Source organism: Pteropus medius, unplaced genomic scaffold (assembly GCF_902729225.1).
Source record: "Pteropus medius unplaced genomic scaffold, Ma_sr-lr_union100, whole genome shotgun sequence".
Lineage (NCBI taxonomy): Eukaryota > Metazoa > Chordata > Mammalia > Chiroptera > Pteropodidae > Pteropus > Pteropus medius.
In genome coordinates this window covers 27,133,758-27,158,282 of record NW_024342471.1, presented here as the reverse complement: position 1 = coordinate 27,158,282, position 24,525 = coordinate 27,133,758, and the positions used below count along the sequence as shown (strand labels likewise).

Here is a 24,525-nt window from a genome sequence, read left to right as displayed (position 1 = left end):
GGGGGCCCTGTCTTCGTCCTCACGTCTGAACCGAAACTCCTCCTGTGGTGCGGGCACTTACCCGTTCGCCGGGGGCGCCCTTGGGTCCAGGGGGTCCATCCCTGCCGGTCAGACCCTGGGGAGGGAGGTGGACTCGAGGGTCACTTAGAAAGGACGAGCCCCGCCCCACCCCCACTTCCATGTGTGGGGAGAACAAGCCAGGGCTTTTCCCTGACTGCACCCCTGGGGCCTGGCACTGCCTCTCCCGCTGTCCCCTGTCCCCCTGCCATGTCTACAGGCTCCGGGGGAGGCAGGGGCAGCCAGTGCCTGGAGCAAGCGTGGGAGTCGGTGAGCCCAGCAGGCAGGAGCGTCCACTTCTCAGACCCCTCCAGTCCCCGTGGATGGCCCTGAGCCCTGAGGACCAATGCGCTGGCCTCAGAGGGGCCTGGACCGTGGGCGTTTGTCCCCAGATGAGCGAGGGCTGGGGGGACTTTCACCTCTGCTGTGGGCGGCTCTGTCCTCGGCCGCCTGCCCACCTTGGCCAGACTTAGGACTCGGGCTCTGGGATAAAAGCCAAGGGCCCCCTGCTGGGGCCATCCGGACTCTCCCGCTCCTGCTTGACAAGGCCCAGCTGGAGAAGAGCAATTAACCCTGACCCCTGAGGCAGGGAAGGGGCCCCGGGCCTGGACGGGGTGGGGGGCTCTTGGGGTGAGGGGGCTGGGCAGCAGGGCACACTCACGTCCACACCCGGCAGTCCTGGCAGCCCAGCCTCTCCGGCTCTCCCTGGCTTCCCCACGGCCCCTCTCAGTCCCTGTGGGGGGGGGCAGAGGTGTGAGCGGTGGCCTTCACCCAGGAGTCAAGTGTGTTCCAGTCAGGGGCACCCCCCACCCCCACAATCCCAGACAGCTGCTCTCCACCGCAGAGGCCAGTGTCCAGACCCGACCTCCTGGGGTCCCCCCAATCCCGGCCAGGAGCTTCCCTCCCAGCCACCCGCTTACTCAGCCACCTCTGTAGGTAGGACACCTGCCTGGGCGCTTCGGCCCCCCCAGCTAAGGGCTGGCGGGTCCCTCTGTGGGACCCCCAGTGAGCCGGGACCGAACAGCTCTGCGCGGGCTCACTCGTGGGACCTCTGACGGCTGCCCAGGTGGGCTACGGCCACCCCACCCCCGGCCCGCCCCGGCACCGACCCAAAGGACGCTTCAGAGCCAGAACTCGCCCAGTCACAGGGAAGCCCACGCACTCCCTGCCACCCTCACTGGGCCCAGCCCCATTCCCAGGCCCCTGAGGCCACCCCTCCCACTACCACAGCAGGACACTCACCGGAGGCCCAGGCAGACCTGGAGGACCAGCTTCTCCCTGCAGAGAGGAGGCGCCCATGTGTGAACAAGCGTCCCCTGAAAACCCTGCCCCAAGGAGCAGAGCTGGACCCCAGGAGACAAGATGGGGGCCCCTCGCCCCTTGTCCATGCCCGGAGGACTCCTTCCTCCAGGGCCAGGCACGAAGGCAGGCACTGGGGAGAGGGGCCAGCTGGACAGACGGGCTCACTCCCTGCATGGCCCACACAGATTTCGGGGACCACTTTGCGGGCTGAGACACGGCCCCAGGAACGAGGGAACGCATCATGACGCTTCAGACAGTGGGATGGGACAGCTGGAGGGCCTTCCACTTCCACCTGGTCAGCGGGGGCAGCCCAGGCCCTGCCCGCAGGCTAGGCCTCAAACCCTCTAAGAAGCTCCCAGGCCAGGCTTTAAGTGGAAGGATCCGGAAGGAATGACGGGCTTGTCTGATTGGCTTGGCCTGGGAGGCCTGGGGCACCAGGTGCCTGGTGAGAAGCATGGAGGAGGCTCAGGGCCGCTGAGGACCGATCTGGGGGGCTCCACCAGGGATAACATGGGTGAGGAGAGGCTTAGAGGGACCCCCTTTTCATGGAGGGGGCTGGATGGGAGCGGGCTGTGGGACTCCAGCTGCATCCCCACATTGCTGGCCTGGACACCCATCGGGGATGCCACCTCCAGTGCCTACCCGAGCCCTTCCGAGGCTGGCTCCAGCCCCCAGTGACCCCCAACAAGACCCCCAGAGGGGCCGGCCCTGCACCGCTGCCCCCAACCCCCAGCATACCGGGGCAGGGGCCCTTCGGGGACCCAGAGCTGCACGCCTCAGTGCCCACACATCCACAGGTTAGATCACCATGCAGCCCCCACCTGCCCTGGGGATGCAGTCGAGTCTGTGCCCCAGCGTCTCACACCCCACAGGGGTGCTGATGGCACCCCGCCCTGGGAGGCAGGACCTAGTTCTCACTCCATCAGGCTCAGGGTTTCGGGGCGGCTGGGGCCAGAGCTAGAACTGCGCAGACCCCTCCCCAGCCCTTCCCGTGCCCCAGACTCACGTCAATGCCATCCTTGCCGGGCTTCCCGGGGGGCCCTTGGGGGCCAGGGGGGCCTCGAGGCCCCACTTTCTGAAATGGAGAAATGCTGTTAGGCTGCAGGGAGGGTCGGCCTGACAGAGTGACCCCTCTTTCCTGTCTGGAGCAGCACGGGGGCCTGTTACAGGGGCCATGACCCAGCCAGCCTCGGAGACCCCAGAGCGTCCGGCCGTGGCGGCACCCACTGCCTCAGCCCTCCAGCCAGGCGGGGCTGCGTCCGGAGCCTCGGGGAACAAAGCAGCTTCGTGTGTCTCGGGTGGTGGTGGCCCTGGCAGTGGCTGGACTTGGGCCCGGAGAGGGTGAGGTGGTCTCCCGGGCTCGCCCCAAGGAGTCCCGTGTCCGTGGGACGCCATTGGCACCCCCGGCTCACTAGCTGGCCCCGGGGGGCTGGCTGCAGGGTCGTCCCTGGTACCCTGGCCGCACTGCTGCACCCCTGGCCCATCGCCCCAGCCCGCCGCTCGCCCGTGGCCCGTGCTCACCTGAGCTTGGGTCCCGGTCAGCGTCCCGGCCAGGAGCAGCCCCAGCAGGAGCAGGGCCAGCGCGGGGGCTCTGGCCATGGCTGCGCTCTGGCTCCGAGTGCCGCCGGTGGCAGCGACGCTGGGCTGGGGCCCGGGGCTCGGCAGGCGGGGCGGGCCGTGGGCAGCTCGCCAGTTCCCGCCCCGGCGGCTGTGCACAAGCCCCCCATTCAGCAGGGCCACCTGGGCGGGTGAGGGCGCCTGCCTGCCGCGTCGGACAGGGGCAGGAACGCGGCGCGGCGGCTTTTTTTTTGGCCGGTCTCTGAGCTAGAATTATCCCGGGCGGGCGGGCGATGCACACACACGCCTTTCAGCAGAAAAAGGAGCGCTCTCTCTGGCCCCTCGCCTGGGGGGTGCGGGGTGCGGGAGGGGGGCGCGCTGGGGGCTCCCCCCCTACGGGAGGGGCAGCCTCAGCCTGAGAGCTGGGGTGTGGAACTCACCTGCCCCTCCCACGCCTTGGGGCCCCGCCTGCCCGGCTGGGAGCACGTCCTACCCCCAGGGCCTGCTCAGGCTTCAGCTGGCCGAGTGGACCGTCCGCAAAGGCCAGACTCAACAGCACTCCCCACCTCACCAGAGAGCAAGTGGTGGGCCTGGCAGGGGAGAGGGAGTGCCACCATGACACAGCGACATGGCCCACGGGGACTCCGAGGCTGCTGTCAGCTCTTTCCGTCTCTCCCGAGCCTCAAGCTCCGGATTTGGGCTTCACCCTGGGAGGACGGGGAAGCCCTGGGGTCCCTCACTCGTCCAGGTCACCCACCTCCCAGCGAGCGCAGCGCCCTGCCACACCCCCAGGGATCTGAGCCTCCTGAGGCCGCTGCTGGGAGAGCGACTCAGGGCTTTGAGAGGTGTGAATTCACCTGGGAGGGGTGGGCGGCCCAGAAAAGGGAGCCTGGAAGCCGTGGCTGAGCTAGGGACCTCGCTATTGGTCAGGCGCCTGCAGCTCCTTCAGGCCCGGCCAGGCCCCTGGCTGCAGGGAGCGTGTGAACGAGGGGGGTCTGTGAACGGTGTCCTGAGGAGCGAGAAGATTCTCTCTCCAGCAGTCGGAGCTGGCTGGGGAAGCCGCCCTCCCCCACATCAAGGCTGGGGCCTGGGGAGCACCCTGGTCTCCACCGGCTCTCCCCCGTCCCTCCCGCCGGGCCCCACAGCTCTGCTCCTGCTGGACGGCTCAGAGAAAGCCTGGCTGGCCTTCACCTGCTGCGACCTGGGCCCGGCGTCCTGCCCCACCCCCAGCTCCTCGCACAGCCCCCCATTCTGCTGCTGGGAAGCACTCCACCCCCTGGAGAGCTGGCATGGTCGTGGCCGAGGGCTGGGGGAGGTCGGGGGCAGAGGCTTGGGGGTGGGTGGACCGGAGCTGCCTGCCTGGCCCTCGGTCCCCACCGCTGGACACAGGCCCCCCACGGCCGCTCCGAGGGGGTGTCCTTCTCATTCGAAACTTCTCCGTCTGAACTCGGACCCCATAATGCTATTGACTGAGCATCCATCTGCCCGCTGGGGTCCGTGGGTCCGAGAAAGATCCAGTGTTTGAGCCCCACACCCACCCCCTGCTCAGTCTTCGCGGTGGGACTGGCCGCACGCACGCCCCTCCCCCACTCCAGGGCTGGTGAAAGCTAGCTCAGGGTCGCCCTCCAGAGTGACTTCCGACTCCAGGCCAGGTGTGAACCAACAATGCTTTTCTGGAAAAGGAGTCCAGACTATTTCCTTCAGAAGGCACAGCCCGTCCGCCTCCAGGACAGCTGTGGCCTCAGCACTTCATGTGTGGACCTCAGTAAAGCCCCCTCTGCCACATCAGGGAGTGGGGTGTCTGACACGGCGGGGCGGGGGTGAGGGGAGGCCAGGACGAGCGTAGCCCTGCCCTGTGCAGAGGGGCTGCCCTGGGAGGGGGCTCACTGCACCCACGCTGGCTGCCAGGCTGGGGGTCCTGGGGAGGCTGCGCCTGAGTGCAGAGGGTCAGCAGGGGACTGTGGCCAGGAAGGGACGGACAGATGGCACTGCTGCGTGTGCTCCCGAAGGCACATCTCCGCTCCGGAAGCCAGGGCAGGGAAAGCCGTGGTCCAGGCCTGGGCACGCCCAAACGCTGCTCCCCCGAGTCCACGCGAGTCCCCTCTTGAACCAGTGACAAAAGGTAGCCAAGGACCAACTGTCCAGCACGAGGCTCCGGGAGGCCCTGCGGTCAGCGTGTGCGGGTGCAGTGTGTCCAGGAGGGCTGCACCCCCGCTGGGGTCCACACCGGTTCTACAGGCTGAGTGGTGCCATGGCTGGGCCAGTCAGGACACAGGGCCCCCACGGGACCACTGTCCACTCCGCAACAGTCAAAGTCAAATGCGTTTATTCAGAAAAGGCCTTGCGCCAGACTAAGAAAGAGCCCCCACTCCCCCCCTCAGGCCCCAGGCTAATTTACAAAGGTGGGGGCAGTGGCACGGAGGAGGGAGTCGGGAAATGAGGTCCAGGTGAGGATTCTGGAGTCCCTGGCCTTCCCCCAGGCAGCGGCCACTGCGGTGACCACCAGAGAGGCCAGCACTGCTGGATGCTGCCAACAGCTGGCAACGTGGCTCCTCGACCCCCACGGGCCGGGCCGAAACGCAGGCCAGGTCCCAGTGCCTAAGGCGCTGGGGGTTCGGCCGGCCCGGCTTCCGCAGACTCGGCCCTCTCGTCCAATGAGCGTCCGGCAGCGGCTGGGCTCCTGGGGGCACCCTGCTCCTGCTCCCCCTGGCCCTCTGCCTTCTCCTTGACCCCATTTGCCCCCACTCCAGCCTCTGGGCACCCTGAGCAGGTAGGGGGGCAGGTTGGGGCTGGCGTCTGGTCACCGCCACCGGCGGCCGCCACTGCACTGTCCCCGGGGCCCTGGTCCACCTTCCTTCTCTTCCTCACCTCGTCCGCCGCCTTGGCCCCTGAGGGTGGGGGACAAGGAGGCTCAGCCTCCCCCTGTTCCTGGCCGCCCATTTCCTGCCTGCCGGCACCACTGAGGCTGCCCTGGCTGAGCGCACAGCCCTCTAGGTTCAGGGCGATTTTCTCCACGTCCGAGGGACTCTGGGGACCCGGGTCCCCTGGGGCCTGCTCCCCCCGGTTCACCTCCAACTTCCTCTTCTTGCTCTCCTTGGGGCTGGAAGGCTCTGGCCCCTCCTCGCCTCGGTTCCGGGCGTCCTCTCCCTGGTCCCTCTCCAGGGCTCCCTCCTCCTGGGGCTCTGTGCTAGGCGGCTGGGGACCTGCGGCCACACTGTCCCCGCCCCCCTCTGTCCCCAGTCGGCAGGTCAGCCCCTGGGCACCGGCCCCCAGGGGGTCCTGGGGGCTCTCCTCCCCCTCGGCCTGCCCAGGGCCGGCCGGCAGGGGCGGGCGGGGCCCCGGGACGTGCAGCCGGAGCCTCCGCAGCTTGTCGTGAGGGCCCCACACGAACTTGCGGCGGGGCCGGAAATGCTCCCAGGCGAAGCGCAGCAGCGCGCGGCGCTGGCGCCGGCAGCGCACGGTGAACACGAAGTAGTCCAGGGCGCTCTGCCGCACGCCGGGCAGCGCGCGGTGCACCAGCGTCTCCTCCAGGAAGAAGCGCACCAGCGGTGCCTGGTAGCGCTCCAGGCCCAGCTCGCCCAGCGCCTTGAGGATGCGCGTGATGCGGAGGTTGTTATGGCTGTGACTGGGGGCGGGGCGAACAGGGCGGCGCTGGTGGGCGGTTCTCAGCCGAGGCCCGCCCTCCTCCTCCCCCCGCCCCGCCCGGCTCCACCCCCACCTCCGGGAGCCTGCCGTTGGGCTGGGAATGTGAAGCGACCTGCATCTTCCAGAAGGGTGACTGTCCCCTTGGTCCCATGGAACACCCCCCCCATATGTCTGGAGGGCCAGAGGGGGCCTGGCACAGGGGCCTCAGTCATCCACGTGCAAAGCTGGTTGTGCCATGAGCGGACTCACTCCTGTCCAAGGCTTCTCAGCAGGACAAGGGGGCAGTGCCTGCAGAGCTGACCCAGCCAGGGGGTAGGGGGCACAGCTAAGAAGCCACATGATCCGTGTGGCTTTCCTTAGGTCCTCACGTCCTATCAGGTAGGACCCAGCCCCACTCTGCAAGCAGAAGGAAGGTGCTGAGGGCCTGAGTCACCTGCCCCTCCTCCCGGAAATGCTCCCAGACACCTGCCTGAAACCCAGACAGCTCCCTCCCCATCGACCTGAGCCCAGCGGTGCCGGCTGCGGGGTGGGGCGGCCCTCACCAGTTGAGGTTCTGAAAGCGCTCCGCGTAGTTCTGTGCCCGGCACACCTTGCCCGTGTCTCGGTCGTCAAGCTGGATCCCGTAGAACCCCAGCATGAGCTCGTAGGCCTGGACCAACCGCTCTCCGGCCTCCCGGCAGCTTTTAAAAGCCTGGAAAGCACCGCAAGCAGAGCAGAGGGCTCAGGGGCCTTCGCGGGCAGACGTCAGGCTGGCCGATGCCCCCTCGGGCCTGGACTCAGACTTTTAGGGCAAAGTGACAGGGTGACGGGGCCTACAGACACCTTAATAATGTAAGTCTCTCTGCTCTGAGCTGCCACGATGAGGTCACGGGGCCTGAGGAATTCCTGGAGCCGCTGGGAAGAGCTCAGGGGACTCCCAGGGCCATCCCCCACACCCAGCAGGAGACGCCCACCACCTCCTTGGAGCTCGTGTGCCCCCGGGGTGTCCTGCTCCAGCCCCAGCCGACAGGAAGTCTGACTCCTCAGAGGCCTGTGAGGAGCCGTGGGGGCAGAGGCGGGGAGGATAACTGGGGTGTGTTCCGGCTCCTGCGCTCCAAGTGGCTCCCCAGGGGCACACAGCTGCCTGTGCCAGACGTGGCCCCACCCAGGGCAGGGCAAGCCCAAGAGCTCACCTCCACCTCCCGCTTCGTGAGGGGCTTGGCGTGCCAGTTCACTCCTGGCTCCCGAAGAGGAAAGAGCCTGTGGGAGAAGCGATGCCACAGGTCAGTGCCAGATGGGCTCCCCGCCACTCGGGCACACGCCAGCCGGGCAGCCTGGGGCGGCTCAGCGCTCAAGCCTAGGAGGGTCTGGCCGGACCAGCACCTGCCACGGGCGCTCAGAGCCGAGCTGAGGAGGAGGGCAATAGGGTGCCAAGGAGGGTGTCACAGACCGGGGCACGAGACAGGCAGGTGCAAGGGTGGCCTGCAGGAGTCTCAGCACGCGTGCTCGGCAGCACGGCCACCGGCCAGCCACTCCGCCCAGGGCGGCCGGCTCCCCTTCTTATTCTAGCTCCTGTTCCCTCCCATGAGCAAAGCCGCAGAAGCAGTCCCATGCTGCCCCGCGCCCCACCCTCGAAGACACGCTGTGTTTGTGGGGCATCAAGGGCCACCTCAAGCCACCACACGTGTCAGAGGAGCTCTGCAGGGCAGGCCAGCGCCAGCCACCTTCTGGGCCTCCAGCCAGCCAGCAGGTCCCTGGCCCGTGCCCAGCATCAGCTCCCAGCAGGTCCCTGGCCCGTGCCCAGCATCAGCTCCCAGCCGGCTGCAGAGGCTGTGTACAGCTAAAGAATCCACAGCCTCAGGGCGCTCAGGGACTCCCCTCCACTGCCACCAGCCCACAGCGCCCACAGTGAGCGCAAAGGTGGGCTTTGCAAGAGAGCCAGTGCGCCCGACTCGAGGACTCCTCCTGAGCCAGGCCCTCCAGCCCCTTCCCGGAGACCCCACAGCCGGGAGGCCGTCCCTGCTGGAGCCCCGCCCCCGGCCCATCCCACTCACCACTGGATGTAGGAATGATTGTCCTCCAGGAGGTCGTAGTCGTCCCTCCAGTTCTGAAGAATTTCTTCGATGAAACAGCCTGGGAGACCCGTGGGAGCAGTCAGCACAGTTATTCCAAGCCCCCCGCCCCCCTCCTTGCTTGGGGACCCTGGGGCTCCGCAGCTTCAAGGTATACATCTCATGTGATGTAAACCCCTAAACTTAGTCCTTCAGCCCCTTTGCCATCTGTAAATGGAGAACTCCGTTGGTGACTGAGGACAGACGTGAGAGAGAAGACCCCGCTCGCGGAGAGGGCCCGGGGGCCCCCGGCAAAAGGGCAGGTGGTCTCAGACCTGCACCTGTCCCCCAAACCACAGCCTGTGAGCTGGAACTCGGCCCTCGCATGCAGCCCGCAGCTGAAGCCCCCCCCAGTAGCCTGGTCTCCCGCAGGGTGGCCGTGGGTCTGAATACTGGAGGCTGTGCGGCCACCTGGCCTCCAGGGCGATGTTGCTGTCATAGGGGAAGCAGCCACAGACCATGCACAACCGAATGGGTGTGGGGGTTCCCCATAAAACTTCACTCGTGGACACTGGTTTGAATTTCATATAATTTTCACATCATAAAACGACACCTTATATTTTTTCCAAGTGTTTAGAAATATAAAAACTACCCTTATGCATTAGTTGATACAAGCGGCTTTGCCACTATAGCAGAAGAGCTGAGCACTCATGACAGAGACCTTAGGGGCTGCAAAGCCACCAGTATTTACTGCCTGGCCTATCAGTCACAGCAAGTTTGCCCACGGGGTCCTAGCCACAAGTTGGGGCCCTGGCATCCCCTCAGCAGGCTCCAGGGGGCGCTGTAAGGCTGCATGGAAGCCAAGCGCTCCACATGCAGCTGTCCCAAACTAAGTCCCAACAGACCGGATCCCAGCAGATGGAGAGGGAGAAGGGAGAGGGGCACCCCAGCAGGACCGAGCGGCTGGTGGAGGGGAGAGGGGCACCCCAGCAGGACCGAGCGGCTGGTGGAGGGGAGAGGGGCACCCCAGCAGGACCGAGCGGCCGCCAGTGACGTCACGCACCGTTAGGCAGGAACCGGATCTCGTTTCTGTAGAAGCTCAGGTTTGGCATGTCCCCGTTGCTGTCTCGTTCCACCAAACCCTGAAGAGCAGAGAGCGCAGGTCAGGGCATCGCTGGCATCGGCAGTGGGGGCGTCGGCGGTCACATGCCACCAGTCATCAGGAACAGCCTGCCTCCCAGAGCCCCTCAGGGCAGAGCACTCCTGGGGGGGAGGGTATCTACTCTGGCCAGACACCTCCAGACAGCTGAGAGATGGCGAAGACCCCACACGCCCAGCCTGGGCCGCGGACATCGCAGGTGGGGACTGGCCTCGCCCCAGTCAGCCTCCGCCTCTCACGGCCCCCTTCCCGCCTCTCCAGTGTGAGCCAGGGCGGGGGCGTCCCCTTCACCTGCACCCCGATACGCATGGGTGCAGGGGCTGAGGGTGAGGACGCAGCTGCGATGGGCTGGTGGCCTGGGGCCTCGTGTGGACGTGCTGTGAGGGGCACTGCGGCTCAGAGAGGCCAAGGGACACACCACCCCGGCCTGCTCCGGTGGGAGGCGGGAGGGTTTCGTCCCAGGTGGGTGAGGTCTGAGGGAGCTGCAGGCGGCTACGTACCGGGTAGTGGTGCCGGTACCTGCGCGTGTCCCGCATGGCTCGCCAGTTTCGGGATCCTGCTGTCCTGGACTGGGGAGATAAGAGACAGCATGAGACTCTCCCTACTCGAGGCCCGCCGGCACGCAGCACCCACCCAGGAAACCCCCGCTGAGGTGGGCGCAGCAATGAGCTGGACTGGGTGTCGATGAGGCCGGGGGGCCCAGAGTGGCTGCAGTGACGCCTGCCTCCTTCTCAGCTCCTGCTGCCCGCTCCCGCCCTCAGGACCCCCAAGGTTGATGTGAACGTTTTGGGGTGCAGCTCCAGCTTCGCTTCCTCCTCCCGTGAGTGCTGGCTGCCCCGCCTCGGGCTGCAGGCACTATTTGCCCTCAGGAAACCCGGCCATCCTTAGTGCTTCCTCCTTGTGCTGTGCTTCCCCCGACACTGCGTCCACGAGGCTTGTGTCCCCAGGGGCAGTGACCTTGCCACTTACAGGCTCACTCAAACACCTGTCCCAGGAATGAATGACCAGCCCCACCCTGCCGACCAGGCTAGGTATCTCCTGGCCACCAGCCCTGCCGGCTGCGGTGCGGGGCTTCTCAGCAAGAAACCAGAGGCTCCTCACTGCCCTCTTGACCGCTGCCTCCCGCCTCTACGGGCCAAGCACCCTAGGGTCCCAGGAAGGATGGGAGGTAACTGGTGGCCAGGATGCGACGCAGACTGTAACAAGAGTGGGGGCACCGGGTGGGGCTGGGCCCGGCTCTCTGAGGCTGGGGGAAGAGGAGGGACCACGGCAGACACAGCCCCTGGGCCAGGTAGGAGGGGCCAGCTCATCCTGGTGAAACACCTGGGTCCCCAGATCCTGGGAGGAGCAAAGGGCCGCTGAAGGGGCCGAGGAAGCCAGGCCTGACACTGCGTCCCCTGCTAGACCCCACTCTCAACCCCCAAGACCCCTCAATGGTTCTGAGCTCCAGCCGGAGTCTGGAGTTGCCCCGCTGCCCGATTTCTAAACCAGGGCCAGCCGGTGAGGTTCCTCCTACTGGCCAAAGGTCAGTGAGCAGAACCGAAACTCAGCAGAAGCTGGCCCCGCTGCTCTGACTCTCCAATTCTCCTGCTTGCCGGGGCTCGCCGGGCACCTCCCTGGTCCAAGCGGCTTAAGAGGCTGGGGCCTGACTGGACACTGGCCACGCATGCAGCTCAGAGAAGGACCGGCCCCACAGGTGCACACACGATACAGCCCAGGACACGGCAACAGCTGTGCCAGGACCTACTGCAGGGCAGCTGGGGAGCACCAAGGGAGTCCTGGGGGGGCAGGACAGGGGCTTGGGACATTGTGGAGGAACAGAAGCCGTAGCAGGAGGGGACAGGGATGAGGTCGGAGGAGCACGGCCTCTCACGGGGCGGTCAAGGCCCCAGAGCACCCTTCAGGAGCACGGCCTAGGGGACTAAGGGAGGACAGCGGCTTCTCCCCTAATCCTCGCCACACCTGTGGGTATCCGCTGGGGGACAAAACCAGACTCCTGCCCTGTGGCCCTGACCACTGCCTAGCCTGGCTCCCCAAGGGTCTCGTGCCCACCTCAAACACTGAATGTGCTGAGGTTGCCGGCCTTCCAGGCTGGCCCAGGAGCCTCTCCAGGTCCTGCTCAGTGACCACTTCAAGACACTGAGTGGAAAACCCGCCGACAAGTGCTCTCATCTGCTACCGGGAGAACCCAACCCACAGACCACACAGAGCGGCGTTCCAGACACTCCACACGGGGCCAGGATGCCTTCGTCAAAAGCAACTGGGACCCAGGGCGATGGCTACCATGCTGGGCCCCCAGAAGTCCTGGAACCCCAGTTGGAACAATGGCTCCCACACCCAATGAGCACAAGAAACACTAAGGGCGAGAAACCAGTGGCCACAAAAGTAGCAGTAATGATAAGCAACCAGTGGTAACAAAAGTAACCAGTGGTAATGCTGAATAACCAATGGTAACAAGTAACCACTAGTGACCTCCAGGAGTGGGAGGTCGCTCCCCCAGGGTGGGTGCTGCACCCAGTGAGGAAGGGCAGGATGACCTCCGGTGTCAGCTGGAGCAGACCAGGGGCCTGAGCAAGAGGGAGTCTTGGGTGGGTAGGGAGCAGGCAAGGTGTCCCCTGCGGGGCCCCAGGAGGCCGAGACGCTGGCGGCGGCAGTGGAGGTGGTCAGTGCAGAGGACGGGGATTTAAAGGGCAGAGCCCCAGGCCTGGAGGGGGTTGTGACCCAGAGAAGGATGTACCCCGGGCATTCCCTTGAAGGAAATGTCGCCAAGCAAATTCAGTCCTGGGGATACGGGTCTTAGGGTGGCCCTGATCTCCACGCAAGGTCCCCTAAGTGGGCCAGAGCTGGGGGGGCCCAAGTAGGCGTCCAGAGAAGCATCAGAGGGACGCCAGGAGGGCCAGAAAAGGGCGACAGCTGGGGAGGGGGGTTGGGCCCCAAGCCGGGTCTCCAGGAGGTGCCTCCGCCCGGAGCGGGGGTGGGAATGGGAGTCGGGGGGAGGGGACGGTTTTCCCCGGAGCAGGGCCTCTCCCCCACTCCGCCGAGGCTGCGCAGGCCTCCCCGGGACGCGGGGGCCGCGCGGGGCGCGGGGGCTGCACCTGCAGCGCGCTGGGCCGCGCCTCCTCCTTGTCCTCGTCCTCCGCGTCTGCATCCCCCGGGGCGTCGGCCTCGCCATCTTCGTCGTCCCCGGCGCTCGGGCCCTCGCCATCCTCCTCCTCGTCCTCCTCCCAGGTCGAATCGCAGTCCGGGTTGTCCATTCTCAATCCGCGGAAGCAACCCGCGCTCCGGCGGAAGCGAAAGTGGAAGAGGAGGAAGCGCGGAGGCGGGCCGCGGGGCGGGGGCGCGGGGCGGAGCCATACGGGGGCGGGGCCGGAGGGGCGGGGCCGGAGGGGCGGGCCTCCCAGCGTCCCCGCGCCGCCGACGCCGCGCGCCCCGCGACGCCCTCCCCCAGGGTGCGCGCAAGGACGTCGCTTGCAGGACGCGCCCTCCTCAGCATACCCCGCAGTCATCCCTTCCCCTGGGAGAGCGTCCCCCGAAGAGGATGCTCCTACCCCATAATTCTGGCCCGGAGATTTCTCTCCGAGAGAACATCCCTCGGAGAATGCCCCCTGGAGGTTGTCCAAAGAGAGTGCCTGCCCGGAACACCCCAGGTCCCCCCAAGCTGCAAGCGTCCCCAAGGTCCTCCCTCCGAGAACGCCCCAACCTGAGGATGCCCTCCCAGGGTGTCGCCCCCAGAATGCCCCCTGGACGGCGCCCCTGGACACCGCCCCCATGAGACTGTCCTTGGAGGATGCCGCATGGAGGGTACTGTCCTGAAGTTGTCCTCTCAGATAAATATACCCAGAAGGTGACCCCCCAGGATGACCTCTGGTGTCAGCTGGGCTGCTGTCTCATTAGAGGGTTGTTTGAGGACCCATCTGCCTCCCAGCTCCCCAGTTCTTCCCAGGATGTTGGCAGAATTTACTTTCTTGGAGCAGCAGGGCGGAGACCCTTGGGTCCCCCCCATAGAACAGTCACATGGGCAGTTTGCTTCTTTAGGGCCAGCAGGAGAGTGTCCCCAGCATGCTGAGAGTCATCGTGGGTCTCACCTCCCATCTTGGTTCAATTCTGTTGATTTTAAGAACAGCTTGGGAGCCACCCGCACTGAGGCACCGGGAGGCGGAAATGACTGGGGGTCCCCTCGGGGCTGTTCAGCACGGGCCCACTCCAGTCAGCAGACCCCTCAGGGGCCTCTCTGGGGGCTGGGAGGCGGCTGGTGCTGGCAGCCCCTTCCAGTGTATCCGTGGGCAGATTTCACATGCCGAAGAACACCTGCAGCTGCAGACTCCCAGATGGCTACAGGTCCCTTACTTAACCTCCTCCACCTCTGACATTTGCGGGGTGACCCAGGAGCTCCAGCAAAGTCGTGACACCCCTCGAAATGAAAAGTGGGAGTGGCCACCCCAGGTAAAATTTGTCTCTTCCAGCTGTCGTACCACTTATTTCAAAATGATTAGCTGAAACCCAAGTCCAGCTTTTAAATTTGGCCATGAAGAGAGGTCTGGGAGGGCACTGGGGGAGAAGGCCACAGCCTAGCCCCACAGGGGGCGCTGACCTCTGATGGCCCTGCAAGCTAGCTAATAGGCTTCAGGCTGCCTTTTTCCTGGGGATGGTGACACTCCTGTACTTTGCAGCCAGTGACAGCTGAGAGCTGGACAGAGGCTTCCGGTCTTGGCCGTGAGTGTGCTGTGGGGGTTTCCTTGGTGCTGGTGCCAACAGTATGCTGGCATATTGACACTCATTAACTCTCCGGGCACAGTCTCACCTGGCTGGCACCTGTGTGCACGCTGTCCTACTTTCTAAAAGAACAGTGGTGACTCCCCGCAAAGCACGGAGCTCTGGGCATTCCTACAAGTCTCCTGTCACCAATGGCCAGGGGAGATCCCCCAGGAGCACCTGCTGGCACCTGACAGGGACGACCTTCTGTGGCCTGCAGCCCCAGGCCTGACCTTCTCATCGGCTGGTTTGCATCTGCCGTGGAGACCCTGGCTATGACGTCCAGGTAGATGGGGGCCTCTGATGGGGGTGCTGATGGATGCTGAGGTGGTCTGTTGATCAGGGTTCAGATGGTCTGGGAGCACTTGGGTTGCAGGCTCCGCCCCTTCGTCACCCCAGAAACGGAAGTTTAGCCAGCTTGCTGTGCAGAAGGACACCCTGGCTTCACCATCCCAGGGCTGTGTTCCAGCCAGCAGCCTGCCCGCTGCTGCCTCCTGCCAAGGCCAGGGCTGTGGGCCACCTTCCCTGAGGTGTCCTTGAGACACGGCCCAGTCTCCGCTTTACAAATAAGTCACGCCGATCACACCTTTGGTCCCCTTGGTGTACAGTTTGCACAGAGCTCATTTCAGGGGGTGTTAACCTGGGGACCCCGGACTCTGCTGTGGGAACAGCCAGGGCTCTGGGACGCCCACTGTGGGCTCAGCATTCCAAGTGGCTTGCTGTCCAGGCGGGCCAAGGGGGCCGAGCACACAGTGCCAAGGCCACCCCCACAGATCCTCGCATGTGCTACCACACGTGCTTGGCTATGTGGCAGGGCCTTCGGGGGCCTGGCTGAGGCAGCCTGGGTTAGACCGGCCTGGACACTTTCAGGCAAAAATAGTTGCAGTCATGTTATTTGGCCAAAGTTTGCCCATTACCCCTCAACCGGCCATGTGGGGGCCCGCCACTCTGTGCTGCTGCTCAATACTTGGGAGCCCACTCTGCTTCCAGGTCCCCCGTGGGGCCTGGGCGGGGCCAGAGCAGGGAGCGCTGCGCCCCTGCCTACCTGGTCACCTGGATTCCGCCAGCCAGTGGTGCAGGGAAGGAGCTCAGGCCTGTGCCCTTGGCACAGAGAGCCCGTGCACAGGTTCCCCGTCTTGGGCATGAGGACCACGTGTCTCGCCCTGCAGCGGCAGGCGTTCGGGCCTGTGTCCCCTCCCCACACTTCGCCCGTCTTAGCTGTTCTCCTGTTCATGTGGTTTCCGTTGGCACCTTCCATGTTATGTGGTGAGCATACAGACCCCACGTCTCATATCGGACCCCCAGGCTGGCAGAGGTCACATGCCACGGGCGCCCATGAACTTGACCCGCACAGACCCGGAACTGGACCCACCTGAAGGGAAGCCGGGCCCCTGGGAGGCCGTGGGCGTCTGTGTCCACGCAGGGCAGCGCTGCTCCGGGGACCTTGCCCCTGCTGAGGACTATAGCCCAAGGGCTCGGGAGTGGGCCGAGGGGACGCCTGGGCCTGGGGGGGCCTCTGCTCACCTGCCTCGATGGGCTTGCCCTGCCCGCCCGCCCTTCTCCGCGGAGAGCAGAATGGTCACCACGTTTGACTGACCAGGCTTTCCCAGCATCAGGTACTGGAAGACGCTGTTTCAGACGGGGTTTGCCAGCCGGCCTCGCTCTGCTCCTCCCGGCCGAGGAGTGCCACACCAGCCCTTTGCGTCCCTGCTGGTTCTGGGGGACTCTCCAAGGGTCAGGCTTCCGTCTCATGCATCACAACTTGTGACAGGACCTGGCAGAGTGGATACTGGCCAGGAAAGGGAGGCCAGGGAGGCGGCGCGACCTCCCCGTCAGTTCTAGAACTTTCTACATCAGGCAGACCTCCACTCTGTTCTCTTGAAGAGTTGTTCCCAGCTCTGCAGCAAGGACAGGTGACAGAACCCATCTAGTATGTCTCAGCAATCAGCTGCTTGCTTGGCTGGCAGCCGATGTCATGGGCCTTCATCTCAGGAGACACAGCAGGGGCAGGGGCGTGCGGGGGAGGGGCGGCCTTGGACTCCAACCTGATTCTGTCTGGGTTCCTACTGTGAGGCAGGGGTTCCACTAGAAACACACCCCACAGGGCCCCAAAGCCACAGGGGGCAAGCCTCTGCTGCAGGTCCCAGCGCAGGGCTGATGGGCTGAGACCAGCTGCCCTCAGGGTCAGCAGAACAGAAGCGGGCACCAGATGCTCTATGCCGGCACCGTTGTCCCTGCTGGAAAAGGGGGTGCCATGGCGTCTTCAAGGCCCCGAGGCGACTGGTTTGCTGCGGGTCTCCGACTATGCGCTGGGTGGCCTCTTAGCACAGGGCCTAGCCTCACCTCGGGAGCCTCCTGCTCCTGGGCGGGCGGGAGCTCAGTGTCCTCGGGGTCTGTCACATGGAGACCAGGAGGGAGAGCACCCCAGCCGCAGGCTCCGGGCCAGCAGACGGCCCACATGCGGAGGGGCCAGCCTCGCCGCGTGCACTCTCCCTGTCGTGTGCAGTGACCACTCGCACCTGCTCGCTTGTGCCTACACCTTATCCTGCGAGTCCCGCACTTCTAAGCACACGCTTCATTACAAACCTTGGGAAAGGGAAGACTTCCTGCCCCGGGAAGTACCCGAGCGCACACTCCAGGTGGCTTTCCTGTACTTTAATGCTCGTGGTTGAGGCCGCCTGGCCGGGCGCCAGCGCAGTGTGCCTTCCCCTGCACCGTCGGTCTGCGTGCAAGCTACTCGATGATCGAGAAATACCCACTACAGACTCTGCATCTGGCACTTAAAACTGAGCAAAAGGATCTCCGTGGTCAGTACCACAAAACAAAACATCTCGGAAAAAAATACAACACAGCTTTTTAAATTCTGTAGTACGTTTTTCATATAAAACACTAGTAAAATAGGCTCTTAAAAATTAAATAGTGAAATATCAACCCATTTATGTACATCGTTACAGTACAGGTGAATGAGGCAGAATACCCAGTTCAGTCCCTCAGGAGGTGACGGAAAGGCCGCCCATGGGGCTCGGTGGCCGGACTTTCGCCTGAGGTTGCAGCCAGGTGGGCAAGAGCAGAGGCCAGACGGACCACGGGGAAGACCAGTGCCCCGGAGGACGGAGGGAGAACGTGGTTTATTGCGGCCACTCCAGTCTTTCGCGTGCGGCCTGGACCCCGCCCGCAGGCTGCAGCCGGGTGTGGCCCAGGGAGCCGGCCCGCCCGGGTCACGGGGTCACGGCATACTCTGAACGCCTGGGCGGGGCGGTGCTGTCTCTGGGGTCCACCGCGCCCCGGATGGTGAGCGGGCACCGCGAAGACCCCGGGACCCCAGCGTAGGCAGCAGGGGCCAGAGCAGCTGGCCCGGGCGGCCGGTGACCACGGCCCCGCCCGCCTGCCTCTGGGGAGCGTCTACGTCCGGCGCCGCTTGGCGGCACTGGGGCTGGAGGGGTTGCTGTTCGCGGTCAGGACTTTGTCGGTGACCCGGCTGCGCTTGCGCTTGTCCGCCCCTTCCTTGGCCCCCAAGTCTGAGGAGTTCTTGTCTTTGTCTTTGCCGGACTTTTCGGTCGCTTTGCTCAAGCTTCCTGAAGACGAGAAAACTGGGAGACAAAATCATTTGGCTGAAAACAGAACATCCAGGATTTTATTTCATCTTCCTGTTCAGTTAAAACTTCTGTATCTACGTACACGCCGCTCTGAACCCACAAGCTTCTCCTGAGCTGGGGGTGCCCGCCCGGCCCGGGGGAGGGTCCGGTCCTCCTGAGGACGTGGCCGCTGTGCGGGCCTCGGGCAGCACGGGCTTGGCTGCAGGACCGCTCGGCCGCCACTCACGCCTGTCCCGCCGGGTGGAGCCGGCTGCTACTCAGGGTTTGTCCTGCACTGGGATGGCCGGCACATTCTCACGCAGGCGGAGGCCCTGCACGGCACACTGGGTCCACCCGACTGGGCCCCGGTGCCCGAGGCCGCCGTGGTGCGTTCATGGCGCCGGCCACATGCTTGACGTCCACATGGCGAGGCTCCTGCCCGAGCAGACGGAAGCTGCTTCTCAACTGCTGGGCCAGACAGAGTGGCTCCGGCTGCAAGGGACCAGAAATCCAGGCCGGGACCTGCGGCTGCGCCCTGCGGCGAGGCCTTGCCAGCGGCGGGGCGTTATGTCCCTGGGGTCTCGGGGGGTGGGGGCGGGGCGCGCTCCGCTCTTACCATCGTCAGCCCCGTTGTGGGGGTCCACGTCTTCCTTCATTTCCTCCTTCATTTCCTCCTCGATGATCACTTTTCCTGTGGGGCAGATGGCTGACGTTTACCGGAAGGCCACGCCGGTGGGCGACAAGGCCCTGCCTGTCCTGCGGTTGGTTCAGGCACGACTGCTCCCCGTCCAGGAACACGTGTGGGCCCCGGCGGCTTCTGGCCACCGTTAAAGAAGCCAACAGTTCTCGCCCAGTCCTCCCCGCTTCAGGTGGGCCGAGCAGCTCGTGCCAGCGACCTGGCTCCTCCCTGAGGTCCGTGACCTTCGCTCCAGCACCACAGCCCACCTTTCCTAGTTCCCAAAGCTGACTGCCCGACCTGGCCTGAGCCTCACCTTCACGGACTTCTTGAATGATTTCTTCCGGAAGGACGAAGTTCCTCTCTGGGTTTGGAAATGGAAGAATCTCAGATTCGTGCTGATGCCGAAGATGACGGTTTATTTTTTTATGGAAAAGAAAGAAAACGTGGTTTTAGCGAATGACTAAAAATGAGCCAGTTCAGGAGCACCCAGAGCCGTCCTGGGGGCCACTGAGGGCTGCGGAGGTGAAGCTTGCTCGGGCTTCTGCTGGCAGTCACAGACCCAGAAAGGCACAAGTACGGTGCCAGCACCGGCAGGAGGCATGAGAGCAGTGTCACCTGAGACGACGCTGGGGCTGCCCCGCCTGCTGGCAGACACCCTCAGGGGCAGAAGTGGGCAGCAGCTGTCATGTGCTGAGGGCAGTGACAGCCATGAGGTTGTCGTCTATGCAGGTGGCAGTTTGAAGACCCTGAGGGTGTCGGCTGGGAAAGCCACCCCACAGAAAACTGGTAGGGAGAGCAGAGAGGTGCCAGGCACCACTGAGGGCTTGTCAGGGTTCCTCCTGTCCTGTAGGTCACGTGCCAGAAAGTACAGAGACCCAGGACACACAGAGCCCTGGGGGAGGGAAGGTGGGCTGGTGGGAGGGGCTCCACCTCACCACTTGGGGGGCGGTGCGAGCCAGTTGGCCAGCTGTGTATGTATGATCAGCATCTCCAGGAGCTGCGAAACCTCCTACAGGCTCCCAGGTCCCCTACCAGTCACCCTGTGAGTGGGTCCGGGGCACAGCTGTCACCTTTATCCCATCTATTTACAACAAGGAGACCCAAATGACCGGCCCAAGGCCAACAGGAAGCGAAGCGCAGCACAGGACGTAAGGGGCCAGGTACAGCCTCTACCTCAGCTGGGAGGGCTGTCATAGCCCAGAGTCCCCGAGGAGGCAGAGCCCTCCCCGACCCTGCACCAGTTCCTGGCGGCAGCCCCCACCCCCACCCCCCAGGTGCACTCCCCTCCTCTGAGCTCCGTGGCCCCCCCACTCCTTCCACCGCAGGGCCTGACACCTGCGGTTCCTCTGCCAGGAACCACCACCTGTCCCTGACTAGCCGGGAGTTCCCTGAGGCCTAGGACCCTGCCTGCCCCATTCTCGCCTTAACCTGGCTGGGATCGGGTCCTGTTCCTGCCCTGAGCACTCTGGGACCTCCCATGAGACCCAGAGTGGCCTGAGGGCCCCTCCCTGGGGCTGGGTTCCCAGGGCCTCTCCCTGGAGAGACCACACTGACCACCAACCTGAATCAGGCTCCGCTGGGCAACCAACTACTATGCTAGGTCCGTGCTTCTCGTAAAACCACTTGGAGCTGCCTTACTTAATGGCTGGTCCCCACGGGGATGGCGGGCTCTCTGGACAGGGCCTGGCACAGACCCAGGAGGCGTGAAGGGGGCACTGCTGCGAGCTCCGCCCAGGGGGAGGCGGGGCTCTGGCCATGGGGTCGCTGGGGAGGGCGGGTTCCGGCTCACCAGTGCCTGCATGTCATACATGGTGCTCAGGTGGTCCCAGATGACCTTGGACGGCACCTGCCGCCCGATGTTCTGGCTGAACTTGTCCCTGATACAGATCATGTGGAAGTGCCGGTTCACGCCTGCGGGAGAAGGGGTCAGCTTGTGGGGACAGCAGGAGGAAGGAGGAAGCAGGGGTGATCGGCAACTGTGGTACAAGAGGGGCTGAGGGGAGGCGGCAGCAGCGGTCAGTGGGGGAGGGGAGAGGATGTGCAGAGGTGGCGGTGCAGGCGGGGGATGGGGAAGTTAGCGGGAGGCAGGAGAGGGGGTGCAGGAGGGCCCCGCCACGCCGCGCGCCCCCGGCCGTTGCCCGGCCCGCCCCGCCCCCACGCCGGTCCGCGGCGCTCCACTCACCGACGGGCTTGTGGCCCAGCATGGCGTGGAAGAGGCACACCTCCACCTCAGGGCTCCACACCACCGTCTCTTCGGCCGGGCTGGTGGCAGCCTCTCCCGGCCCCTTGTCGCCCGCCGCGCCCCCGCCGCCCACCTCAGCCTCCCCCATGGCCGGGCCGCCCAGCGACGAGCCCCCAGCGGGCGCGGGCGCGGCCACGGGCTCCGCGCAGGCGCGCTCGTGAGGGGGCGCGCGCGGCGGGCTCGCGCTCGGGCTCGTCCGCGGCGCCGGCGCAGGCGCAGCTGAGCATCGGTCCCGGCGCGCGCCCGCGGCGCCCCCTGGCGGTCCGGCCCCGCGGCGCAGTGCCGCCCGGCCTCGCGGACCTGCGGAAACCGGGTGGGTCTGGGGAGAGGGACGGAAACGCTCGCGTTCAGGTCGTGGCCACGGCCGCACAGCCCTGTGCAAACCTCGCCGAATGTGAGCGGAGGGGTTGCAAATCACACTCGGAGCAGCAGAAGAAAAAAATCAGGCAATTGTCAACTCTGCGAGTGTGGGCTTAAAGGGCTTCGATGGCTTCTGGCTGACCTCTGGCCTGAACGCTGCACAGAAGGGATCCTGCGCCCGCCGTGCCGCGGGCCTCCAGGGAGAGACCGGCAGGCAGGTGGGCCCTCGGGGTTAATCCGGGCTGAGGCGGGCTGGGGCGGGGCGAGCCCACTGACGGGCTCTAGCAGCGCCCAATTAAAGCCGCCGGCCCTCGGCTCCGCCCCTGTCCCCGCCCCTTCCGGAAAGGCCACGCCCCGCGGCTCCCGCGGAGCCCTTGCTGTGCGGTGCGCTCTTCGCCTCCCAACGGGTGTGGACTCTCGGGCCGCGCTTCCGGGTCCCCTTCCTCTGCCGCCTGCCGGCCGTGTGCGTCGGGCAGAGCCTTGCCCTGTAGGCCTCAGTCGCCTCCCGCGTGCGATGGGCCGGCCGGGGCGCTTTCCCCGGGGGTATCGGTGAGGGCGGCTTCCCTGCCAGCCGTCCATCCGCTCGGTGGCGGGGACACAGCTCAGGCGTCACGGTGCACAGCTGGAGGCACCCTGCCGAGAGCGGCCCTGGCCGTTGCGGTCACCGGTCAGCCTCACTCCCCGGGAAAGCCGGGTGTTCTCAAAGCAGGGCGGGCGGGCCGGGGCCTGATCTCGGCTTCCCGTCTGTGAAGGGGGCTGCTGGCCATACCAACCTCCGCAATGCCAGGAGGGAGAGGTGGCCCAGAGAGGATTCTGCAGTGGCCCAGGGCCACTAGCTGTCCTGGGAGCTGCCAGGTGGCCGTTGCTATCGGGCCGGGCCTGCGCTCCTCTGTCCTGACGCACCGTGGGGCTTCACTCCGCGGTGGCTGCAAGGCCGGAGTGAGCGCTGCCCAGAGCCCCTCGACACAGGCTCCTCGCTCAGTAAATGGCGCTCATCATTATTCCTCCCCTCACTGTTGCCTGTGCACCTTGGGGTCCCTGCTCCCCGCCAGGTTCACTTTGTTCAACCCACCTCACCCCTGCCTCTCCAGTGGGGAGCGCCCCCCACCCCCTCCTGGGGATCCACCAAGTGCTGCCAATCTGGGATGGCGAGATTTCTGCTCGCTGGAGCCCGGGCTTGCAGCCCACACATCCTACCTCTAGGGGGCGTCCCCCACCCACTGTTTGTTTGGACCCTAATTACGGCTCCTGTCTGAGGAGTCTGCTGGCGGGAAGCAAGCGATGGCTTGTTCCCTGGGCACCTGGCCCACCCAGAGGTCGCCAGTCACAGCATTTTTAAAGGAAGTCCAATTCTTCAGAGGGGGCATATGAGGAATCGCTGTGATGACCACGGAGACATTTGTCCCACCCGGGGTGTGGCGGCTCTGTGGTCAGCTCCATTGATCCTCACAGCACTCTGTCCCGGTACTATTACTGTCCCCACCATGTCACCTGTAGGGTGAAGCTGGGCCCGGGAGAGGTGGGGGGCCCTGGGATGCCGGGCGCAGCTGCTGGTCCCTCCTGGCCAGTGCGGGGAGGGTCTAGCTTGTTTTTGGAGTTGCCAGACTTAACGTGTAAAAATAGAGGACACTCAGCTACAGTCGAATTTCATATAAACAATGAGTAATTTTGCAGTATAATTATTGTCTCCAAAATTGCATGGGATATGCCTGTAGAAAAATTATTCATTATTTAAAGTTAAGATTTAATTGGTGCCCTGTATTTTATCTGATGATCTTACTCCTGAATTTGCCTAAATTACCTTCGAGTCGACAGCTTGATTTGTCCCAAAGCATGGGGCCTGCCAAGTCCATGTTCATTAGAATTCGCAGAGGGAGTGAGGGATTCTGCTGTGACGGTCGAGGGGAGACCCTAGGCCCTGGCTCTCTGGGGCTGATCTCGCGGGTGTGGAGGGCCCCCCAGGGCACACAAGACTCGATTTCACCACCTCTTGTCTTGATGGACAGAGTCTTTGTACCTGGGTGCTGTGAGAAGCCCCTCTGCGCTGGAATCCTGCCCACCCGTGCACCTCGTGTGTCGGGGTGGGGCCGGGCCAAGGAGAGAAGGAGGGGCACGTTCCGGTAGGCCCGGGCTTCTCCTGGTGCGTGTGGCCAGCCGAGGGTGTGTCAGAACTGCCAGTCCGCCCGGGCACGCATCTGCACGCGCATGCAGCACCTGCTCTGCCGAGTCCGTGGCGGGGGAGGGGCAGCGCTGTGAGCAGCCCTTCGGGGGTCTCGAGGTGAGGACCGTGGGGGGGTGCCGCCCTCCTGCCTCCACCACAATTCTCAGGTTGCCTGAAACGGGTGGGGGGCCGGGCTGAGCTGCTTCTATCACCGTTTTACTTTCTGGTTTCGCAAGGGAAACCAGCCTACTGGGGGACATGTGACCCCCCAAGCCCTTGGTCACGGTCTTTGGCCTTACAGCCAGGCCCTGATGGAAGGACCTTTGTCCAGCTGGCAAATGGTGGCTGTGAGAGCCGATGGCTTCTCCTTCAGCTGCAGGGACCGGGCCGTCAGGAAGTGACAGGAGGGTCTCTTGGTTATTCTGTGCCGGTGGCCGTTATCGTCGCCTTCGTGTTGGGGGACCGAGGCACAGGAATGCTGGGTAACGTGTCTTCTATGCCAGGTGGGGGGTGTCAGGCTTTGCACTCTGCCTGTGTGACCCCAGAACGCCAACCTGACTCTCACCTTCTCTGAGAGCGGGGGTCTCCCACGGGGCGCCGCTCACTTTTCCCTGCTGGAACTGACCAACCCAACCCCTCCTCCCTCCCTTCTTGTGGCCCCCAGTTTTCAGGAAACCCCTTCTCCAGTGGTGGAGGGTGGGGTGAGATGTGGGGGCCCAGCAACGAGGGCGACCTACTGTAGCCAGGTCACTCGTCCCCAGGCGTGACTTCGCGGGCAAGGTGAACCATGGGGCTTAGTCTCAACTTCTCAGCTCCACGTGGCCCTGCCCCGGGGGGCAAGGACAGGGCCCTTGATCTCCAGAGGCTGATGTTTTATGAGGTCAGCTCTGAAGGCCCCAGTCTCCTGACATGACTCAGACCGACTCCAGCACCACCCGTGCCCTGCACGCACCCGCCCCTTCCCCCGCACGCCCTGCTCTCTATTTTTTTTTTTTTAAGATAAAGG

The 24,525-nt window shown here is 64.9% G+C and overlaps 4 protein-coding genes across 5 annotated transcripts in view; 1 reads left to right on the top strand and 3 right to left on the bottom strand.

Annotated features, from left to right (window-relative positions):
* The window catches only part of COL9A3 (collagen type IX alpha 3 chain), a 22,857-nt gene extending 19,613 nt beyond the window's left edge, over window positions 1–3,244 (bottom strand). Inside the window, exons 1-5 of the mRNA XM_039864914.1 lie at window positions 2,881–3,244; window positions 2,366–2,434; window positions 1,300–1,335; window positions 719–790; window positions 62–115 (exon numbers count right to left, since the gene is read on the bottom strand). Of these exons, the coding sequence (XP_039720848.1) occupies window positions 62–115; window positions 719–790; window positions 1,300–1,335; window positions 2,366–2,434; window positions 2,881–2,958 (309 nt within the window). The 5' untranslated portion in view covers window positions 2,959–3,244. The remainder of the gene's footprint in view (window positions 1–61; window positions 116–718; window positions 791–1,299; window positions 1,336–2,365; window positions 2,435–2,880) is intronic.
* A 1,981-nt stretch (window positions 3,245–5,225) lies between these two features.
* Window positions 5,226–13,064, bottom strand: OGFR (opioid growth factor receptor). The gene is made up of 7 exons (XM_039864771.1): window positions 12,846–13,064; window positions 10,251–10,319; window positions 9,655–9,733; window positions 8,595–8,673; window positions 7,734–7,800; window positions 7,104–7,252; window positions 5,226–6,541 (listed from the first exon to the last, which is right to left on the bottom strand). The coding sequence occupies exons 1-7, from the start codon at window positions 13,002–13,004 to the stop codon at window positions 5,515–5,517; spliced, it is 1,629 nt and encodes a 542-aa protein (XP_039720705.1). The 5' UTR covers window positions 13,005–13,064; the 3' UTR covers window positions 5,226–5,514.
* A 4,291-nt stretch (window positions 13,065–17,355) lies between these two features.
* MRGBP (MRG domain binding protein) lies at window positions 17,356–21,160 on the bottom strand. 2 transcript variants are annotated; one of them, XM_039864770.1, is made up of 5 exons: window positions 20,939–21,146; window positions 20,546–20,667; window positions 19,070–19,151; window positions 18,694–18,768; window positions 17,356–18,092 (listed from the first exon to the last, which is right to left on the bottom strand). In XM_039864770.1, the coding sequence occupies exons 1-5, from the start codon at window positions 21,084–21,086 to the stop codon at window positions 17,905–17,907; spliced, it is 615 nt and encodes a 204-aa protein (XP_039720704.1). In that variant the 5' UTR covers window positions 21,087–21,146; the 3' UTR covers window positions 17,356–17,904. The 2 variants fall into 2 exon arrangements, with proteins under 2 accessions (XP_039720704.1, XP_039720703.1); XM_039864769.1 differs by lacking the exon at window positions 17,356–18,092 and adding an exon at window positions 18,115–18,569 and having other exon boundaries at window positions 20,939–21,160.
* The window catches only part of LOC120603979 (uncharacterized), a 7,333-nt gene continuing 3,892 nt past the window's right edge, over window positions 21,085–24,525 (top strand). Inside the window, exons 1-4 of the mRNA XM_039864913.1 lie at window positions 21,085–21,151; window positions 21,223–21,576; window positions 23,365–23,636; window positions 23,893–24,001. Coding sequence (XP_039720847.1) covers window positions 21,085–21,151; window positions 21,223–21,576; window positions 23,365–23,636; window positions 23,893–24,001 — 802 coding nt within the window. The remainder of the gene's footprint in view (window positions 21,152–21,222; window positions 21,577–23,364; window positions 23,637–23,892; window positions 24,002–24,525) is intronic.

Bases quoted from the DNA above. Each gene is read 5' to 3' on its own strand.
- OGFR (XM_039864771.1), bottom strand. From the start codon at position 13,004: ATGGACAACCCGGACTGCGATTCGACCTGGGAGGAGGACGAGGAGGAG. The intron at 10,320-12,845 runs GTGCAGCCCCCG...TTATCTCCCCAG, and splicing joins CGCGGCCCAGCGCGCTGCAG to TCCAGGACAGCAGGATCCCG. The intron at 7,253-7,733 runs GTGAGCTCTTGG...GGTGCTTTCCAG, and splicing joins TCACGAAGCGGGAGGTGGAG to GCTTTTAAAAGCTGCCGGGA.
- MRGBP (XM_039864769.1), bottom strand. From the start codon at position 21,086: ATGGGGGAGGCTGAGGTGGGCGGCGGGGGCGCGGCGGGCGACAAGGGG. The intron at 19,152-20,545 runs GTGAGCCGGAAC...CTTCGGCATCAG, and splicing joins TGTATGACATGCAGGCACTG to CACGAATCTGAGATTCTTCC. The intron at 18,769-19,069 runs GTGAGGCTCAGG...TCTGCCCCACAG, and splicing joins CATTCAAGAAGTCCGTGAAG to GAAAAGTGATCATCGAGGAG.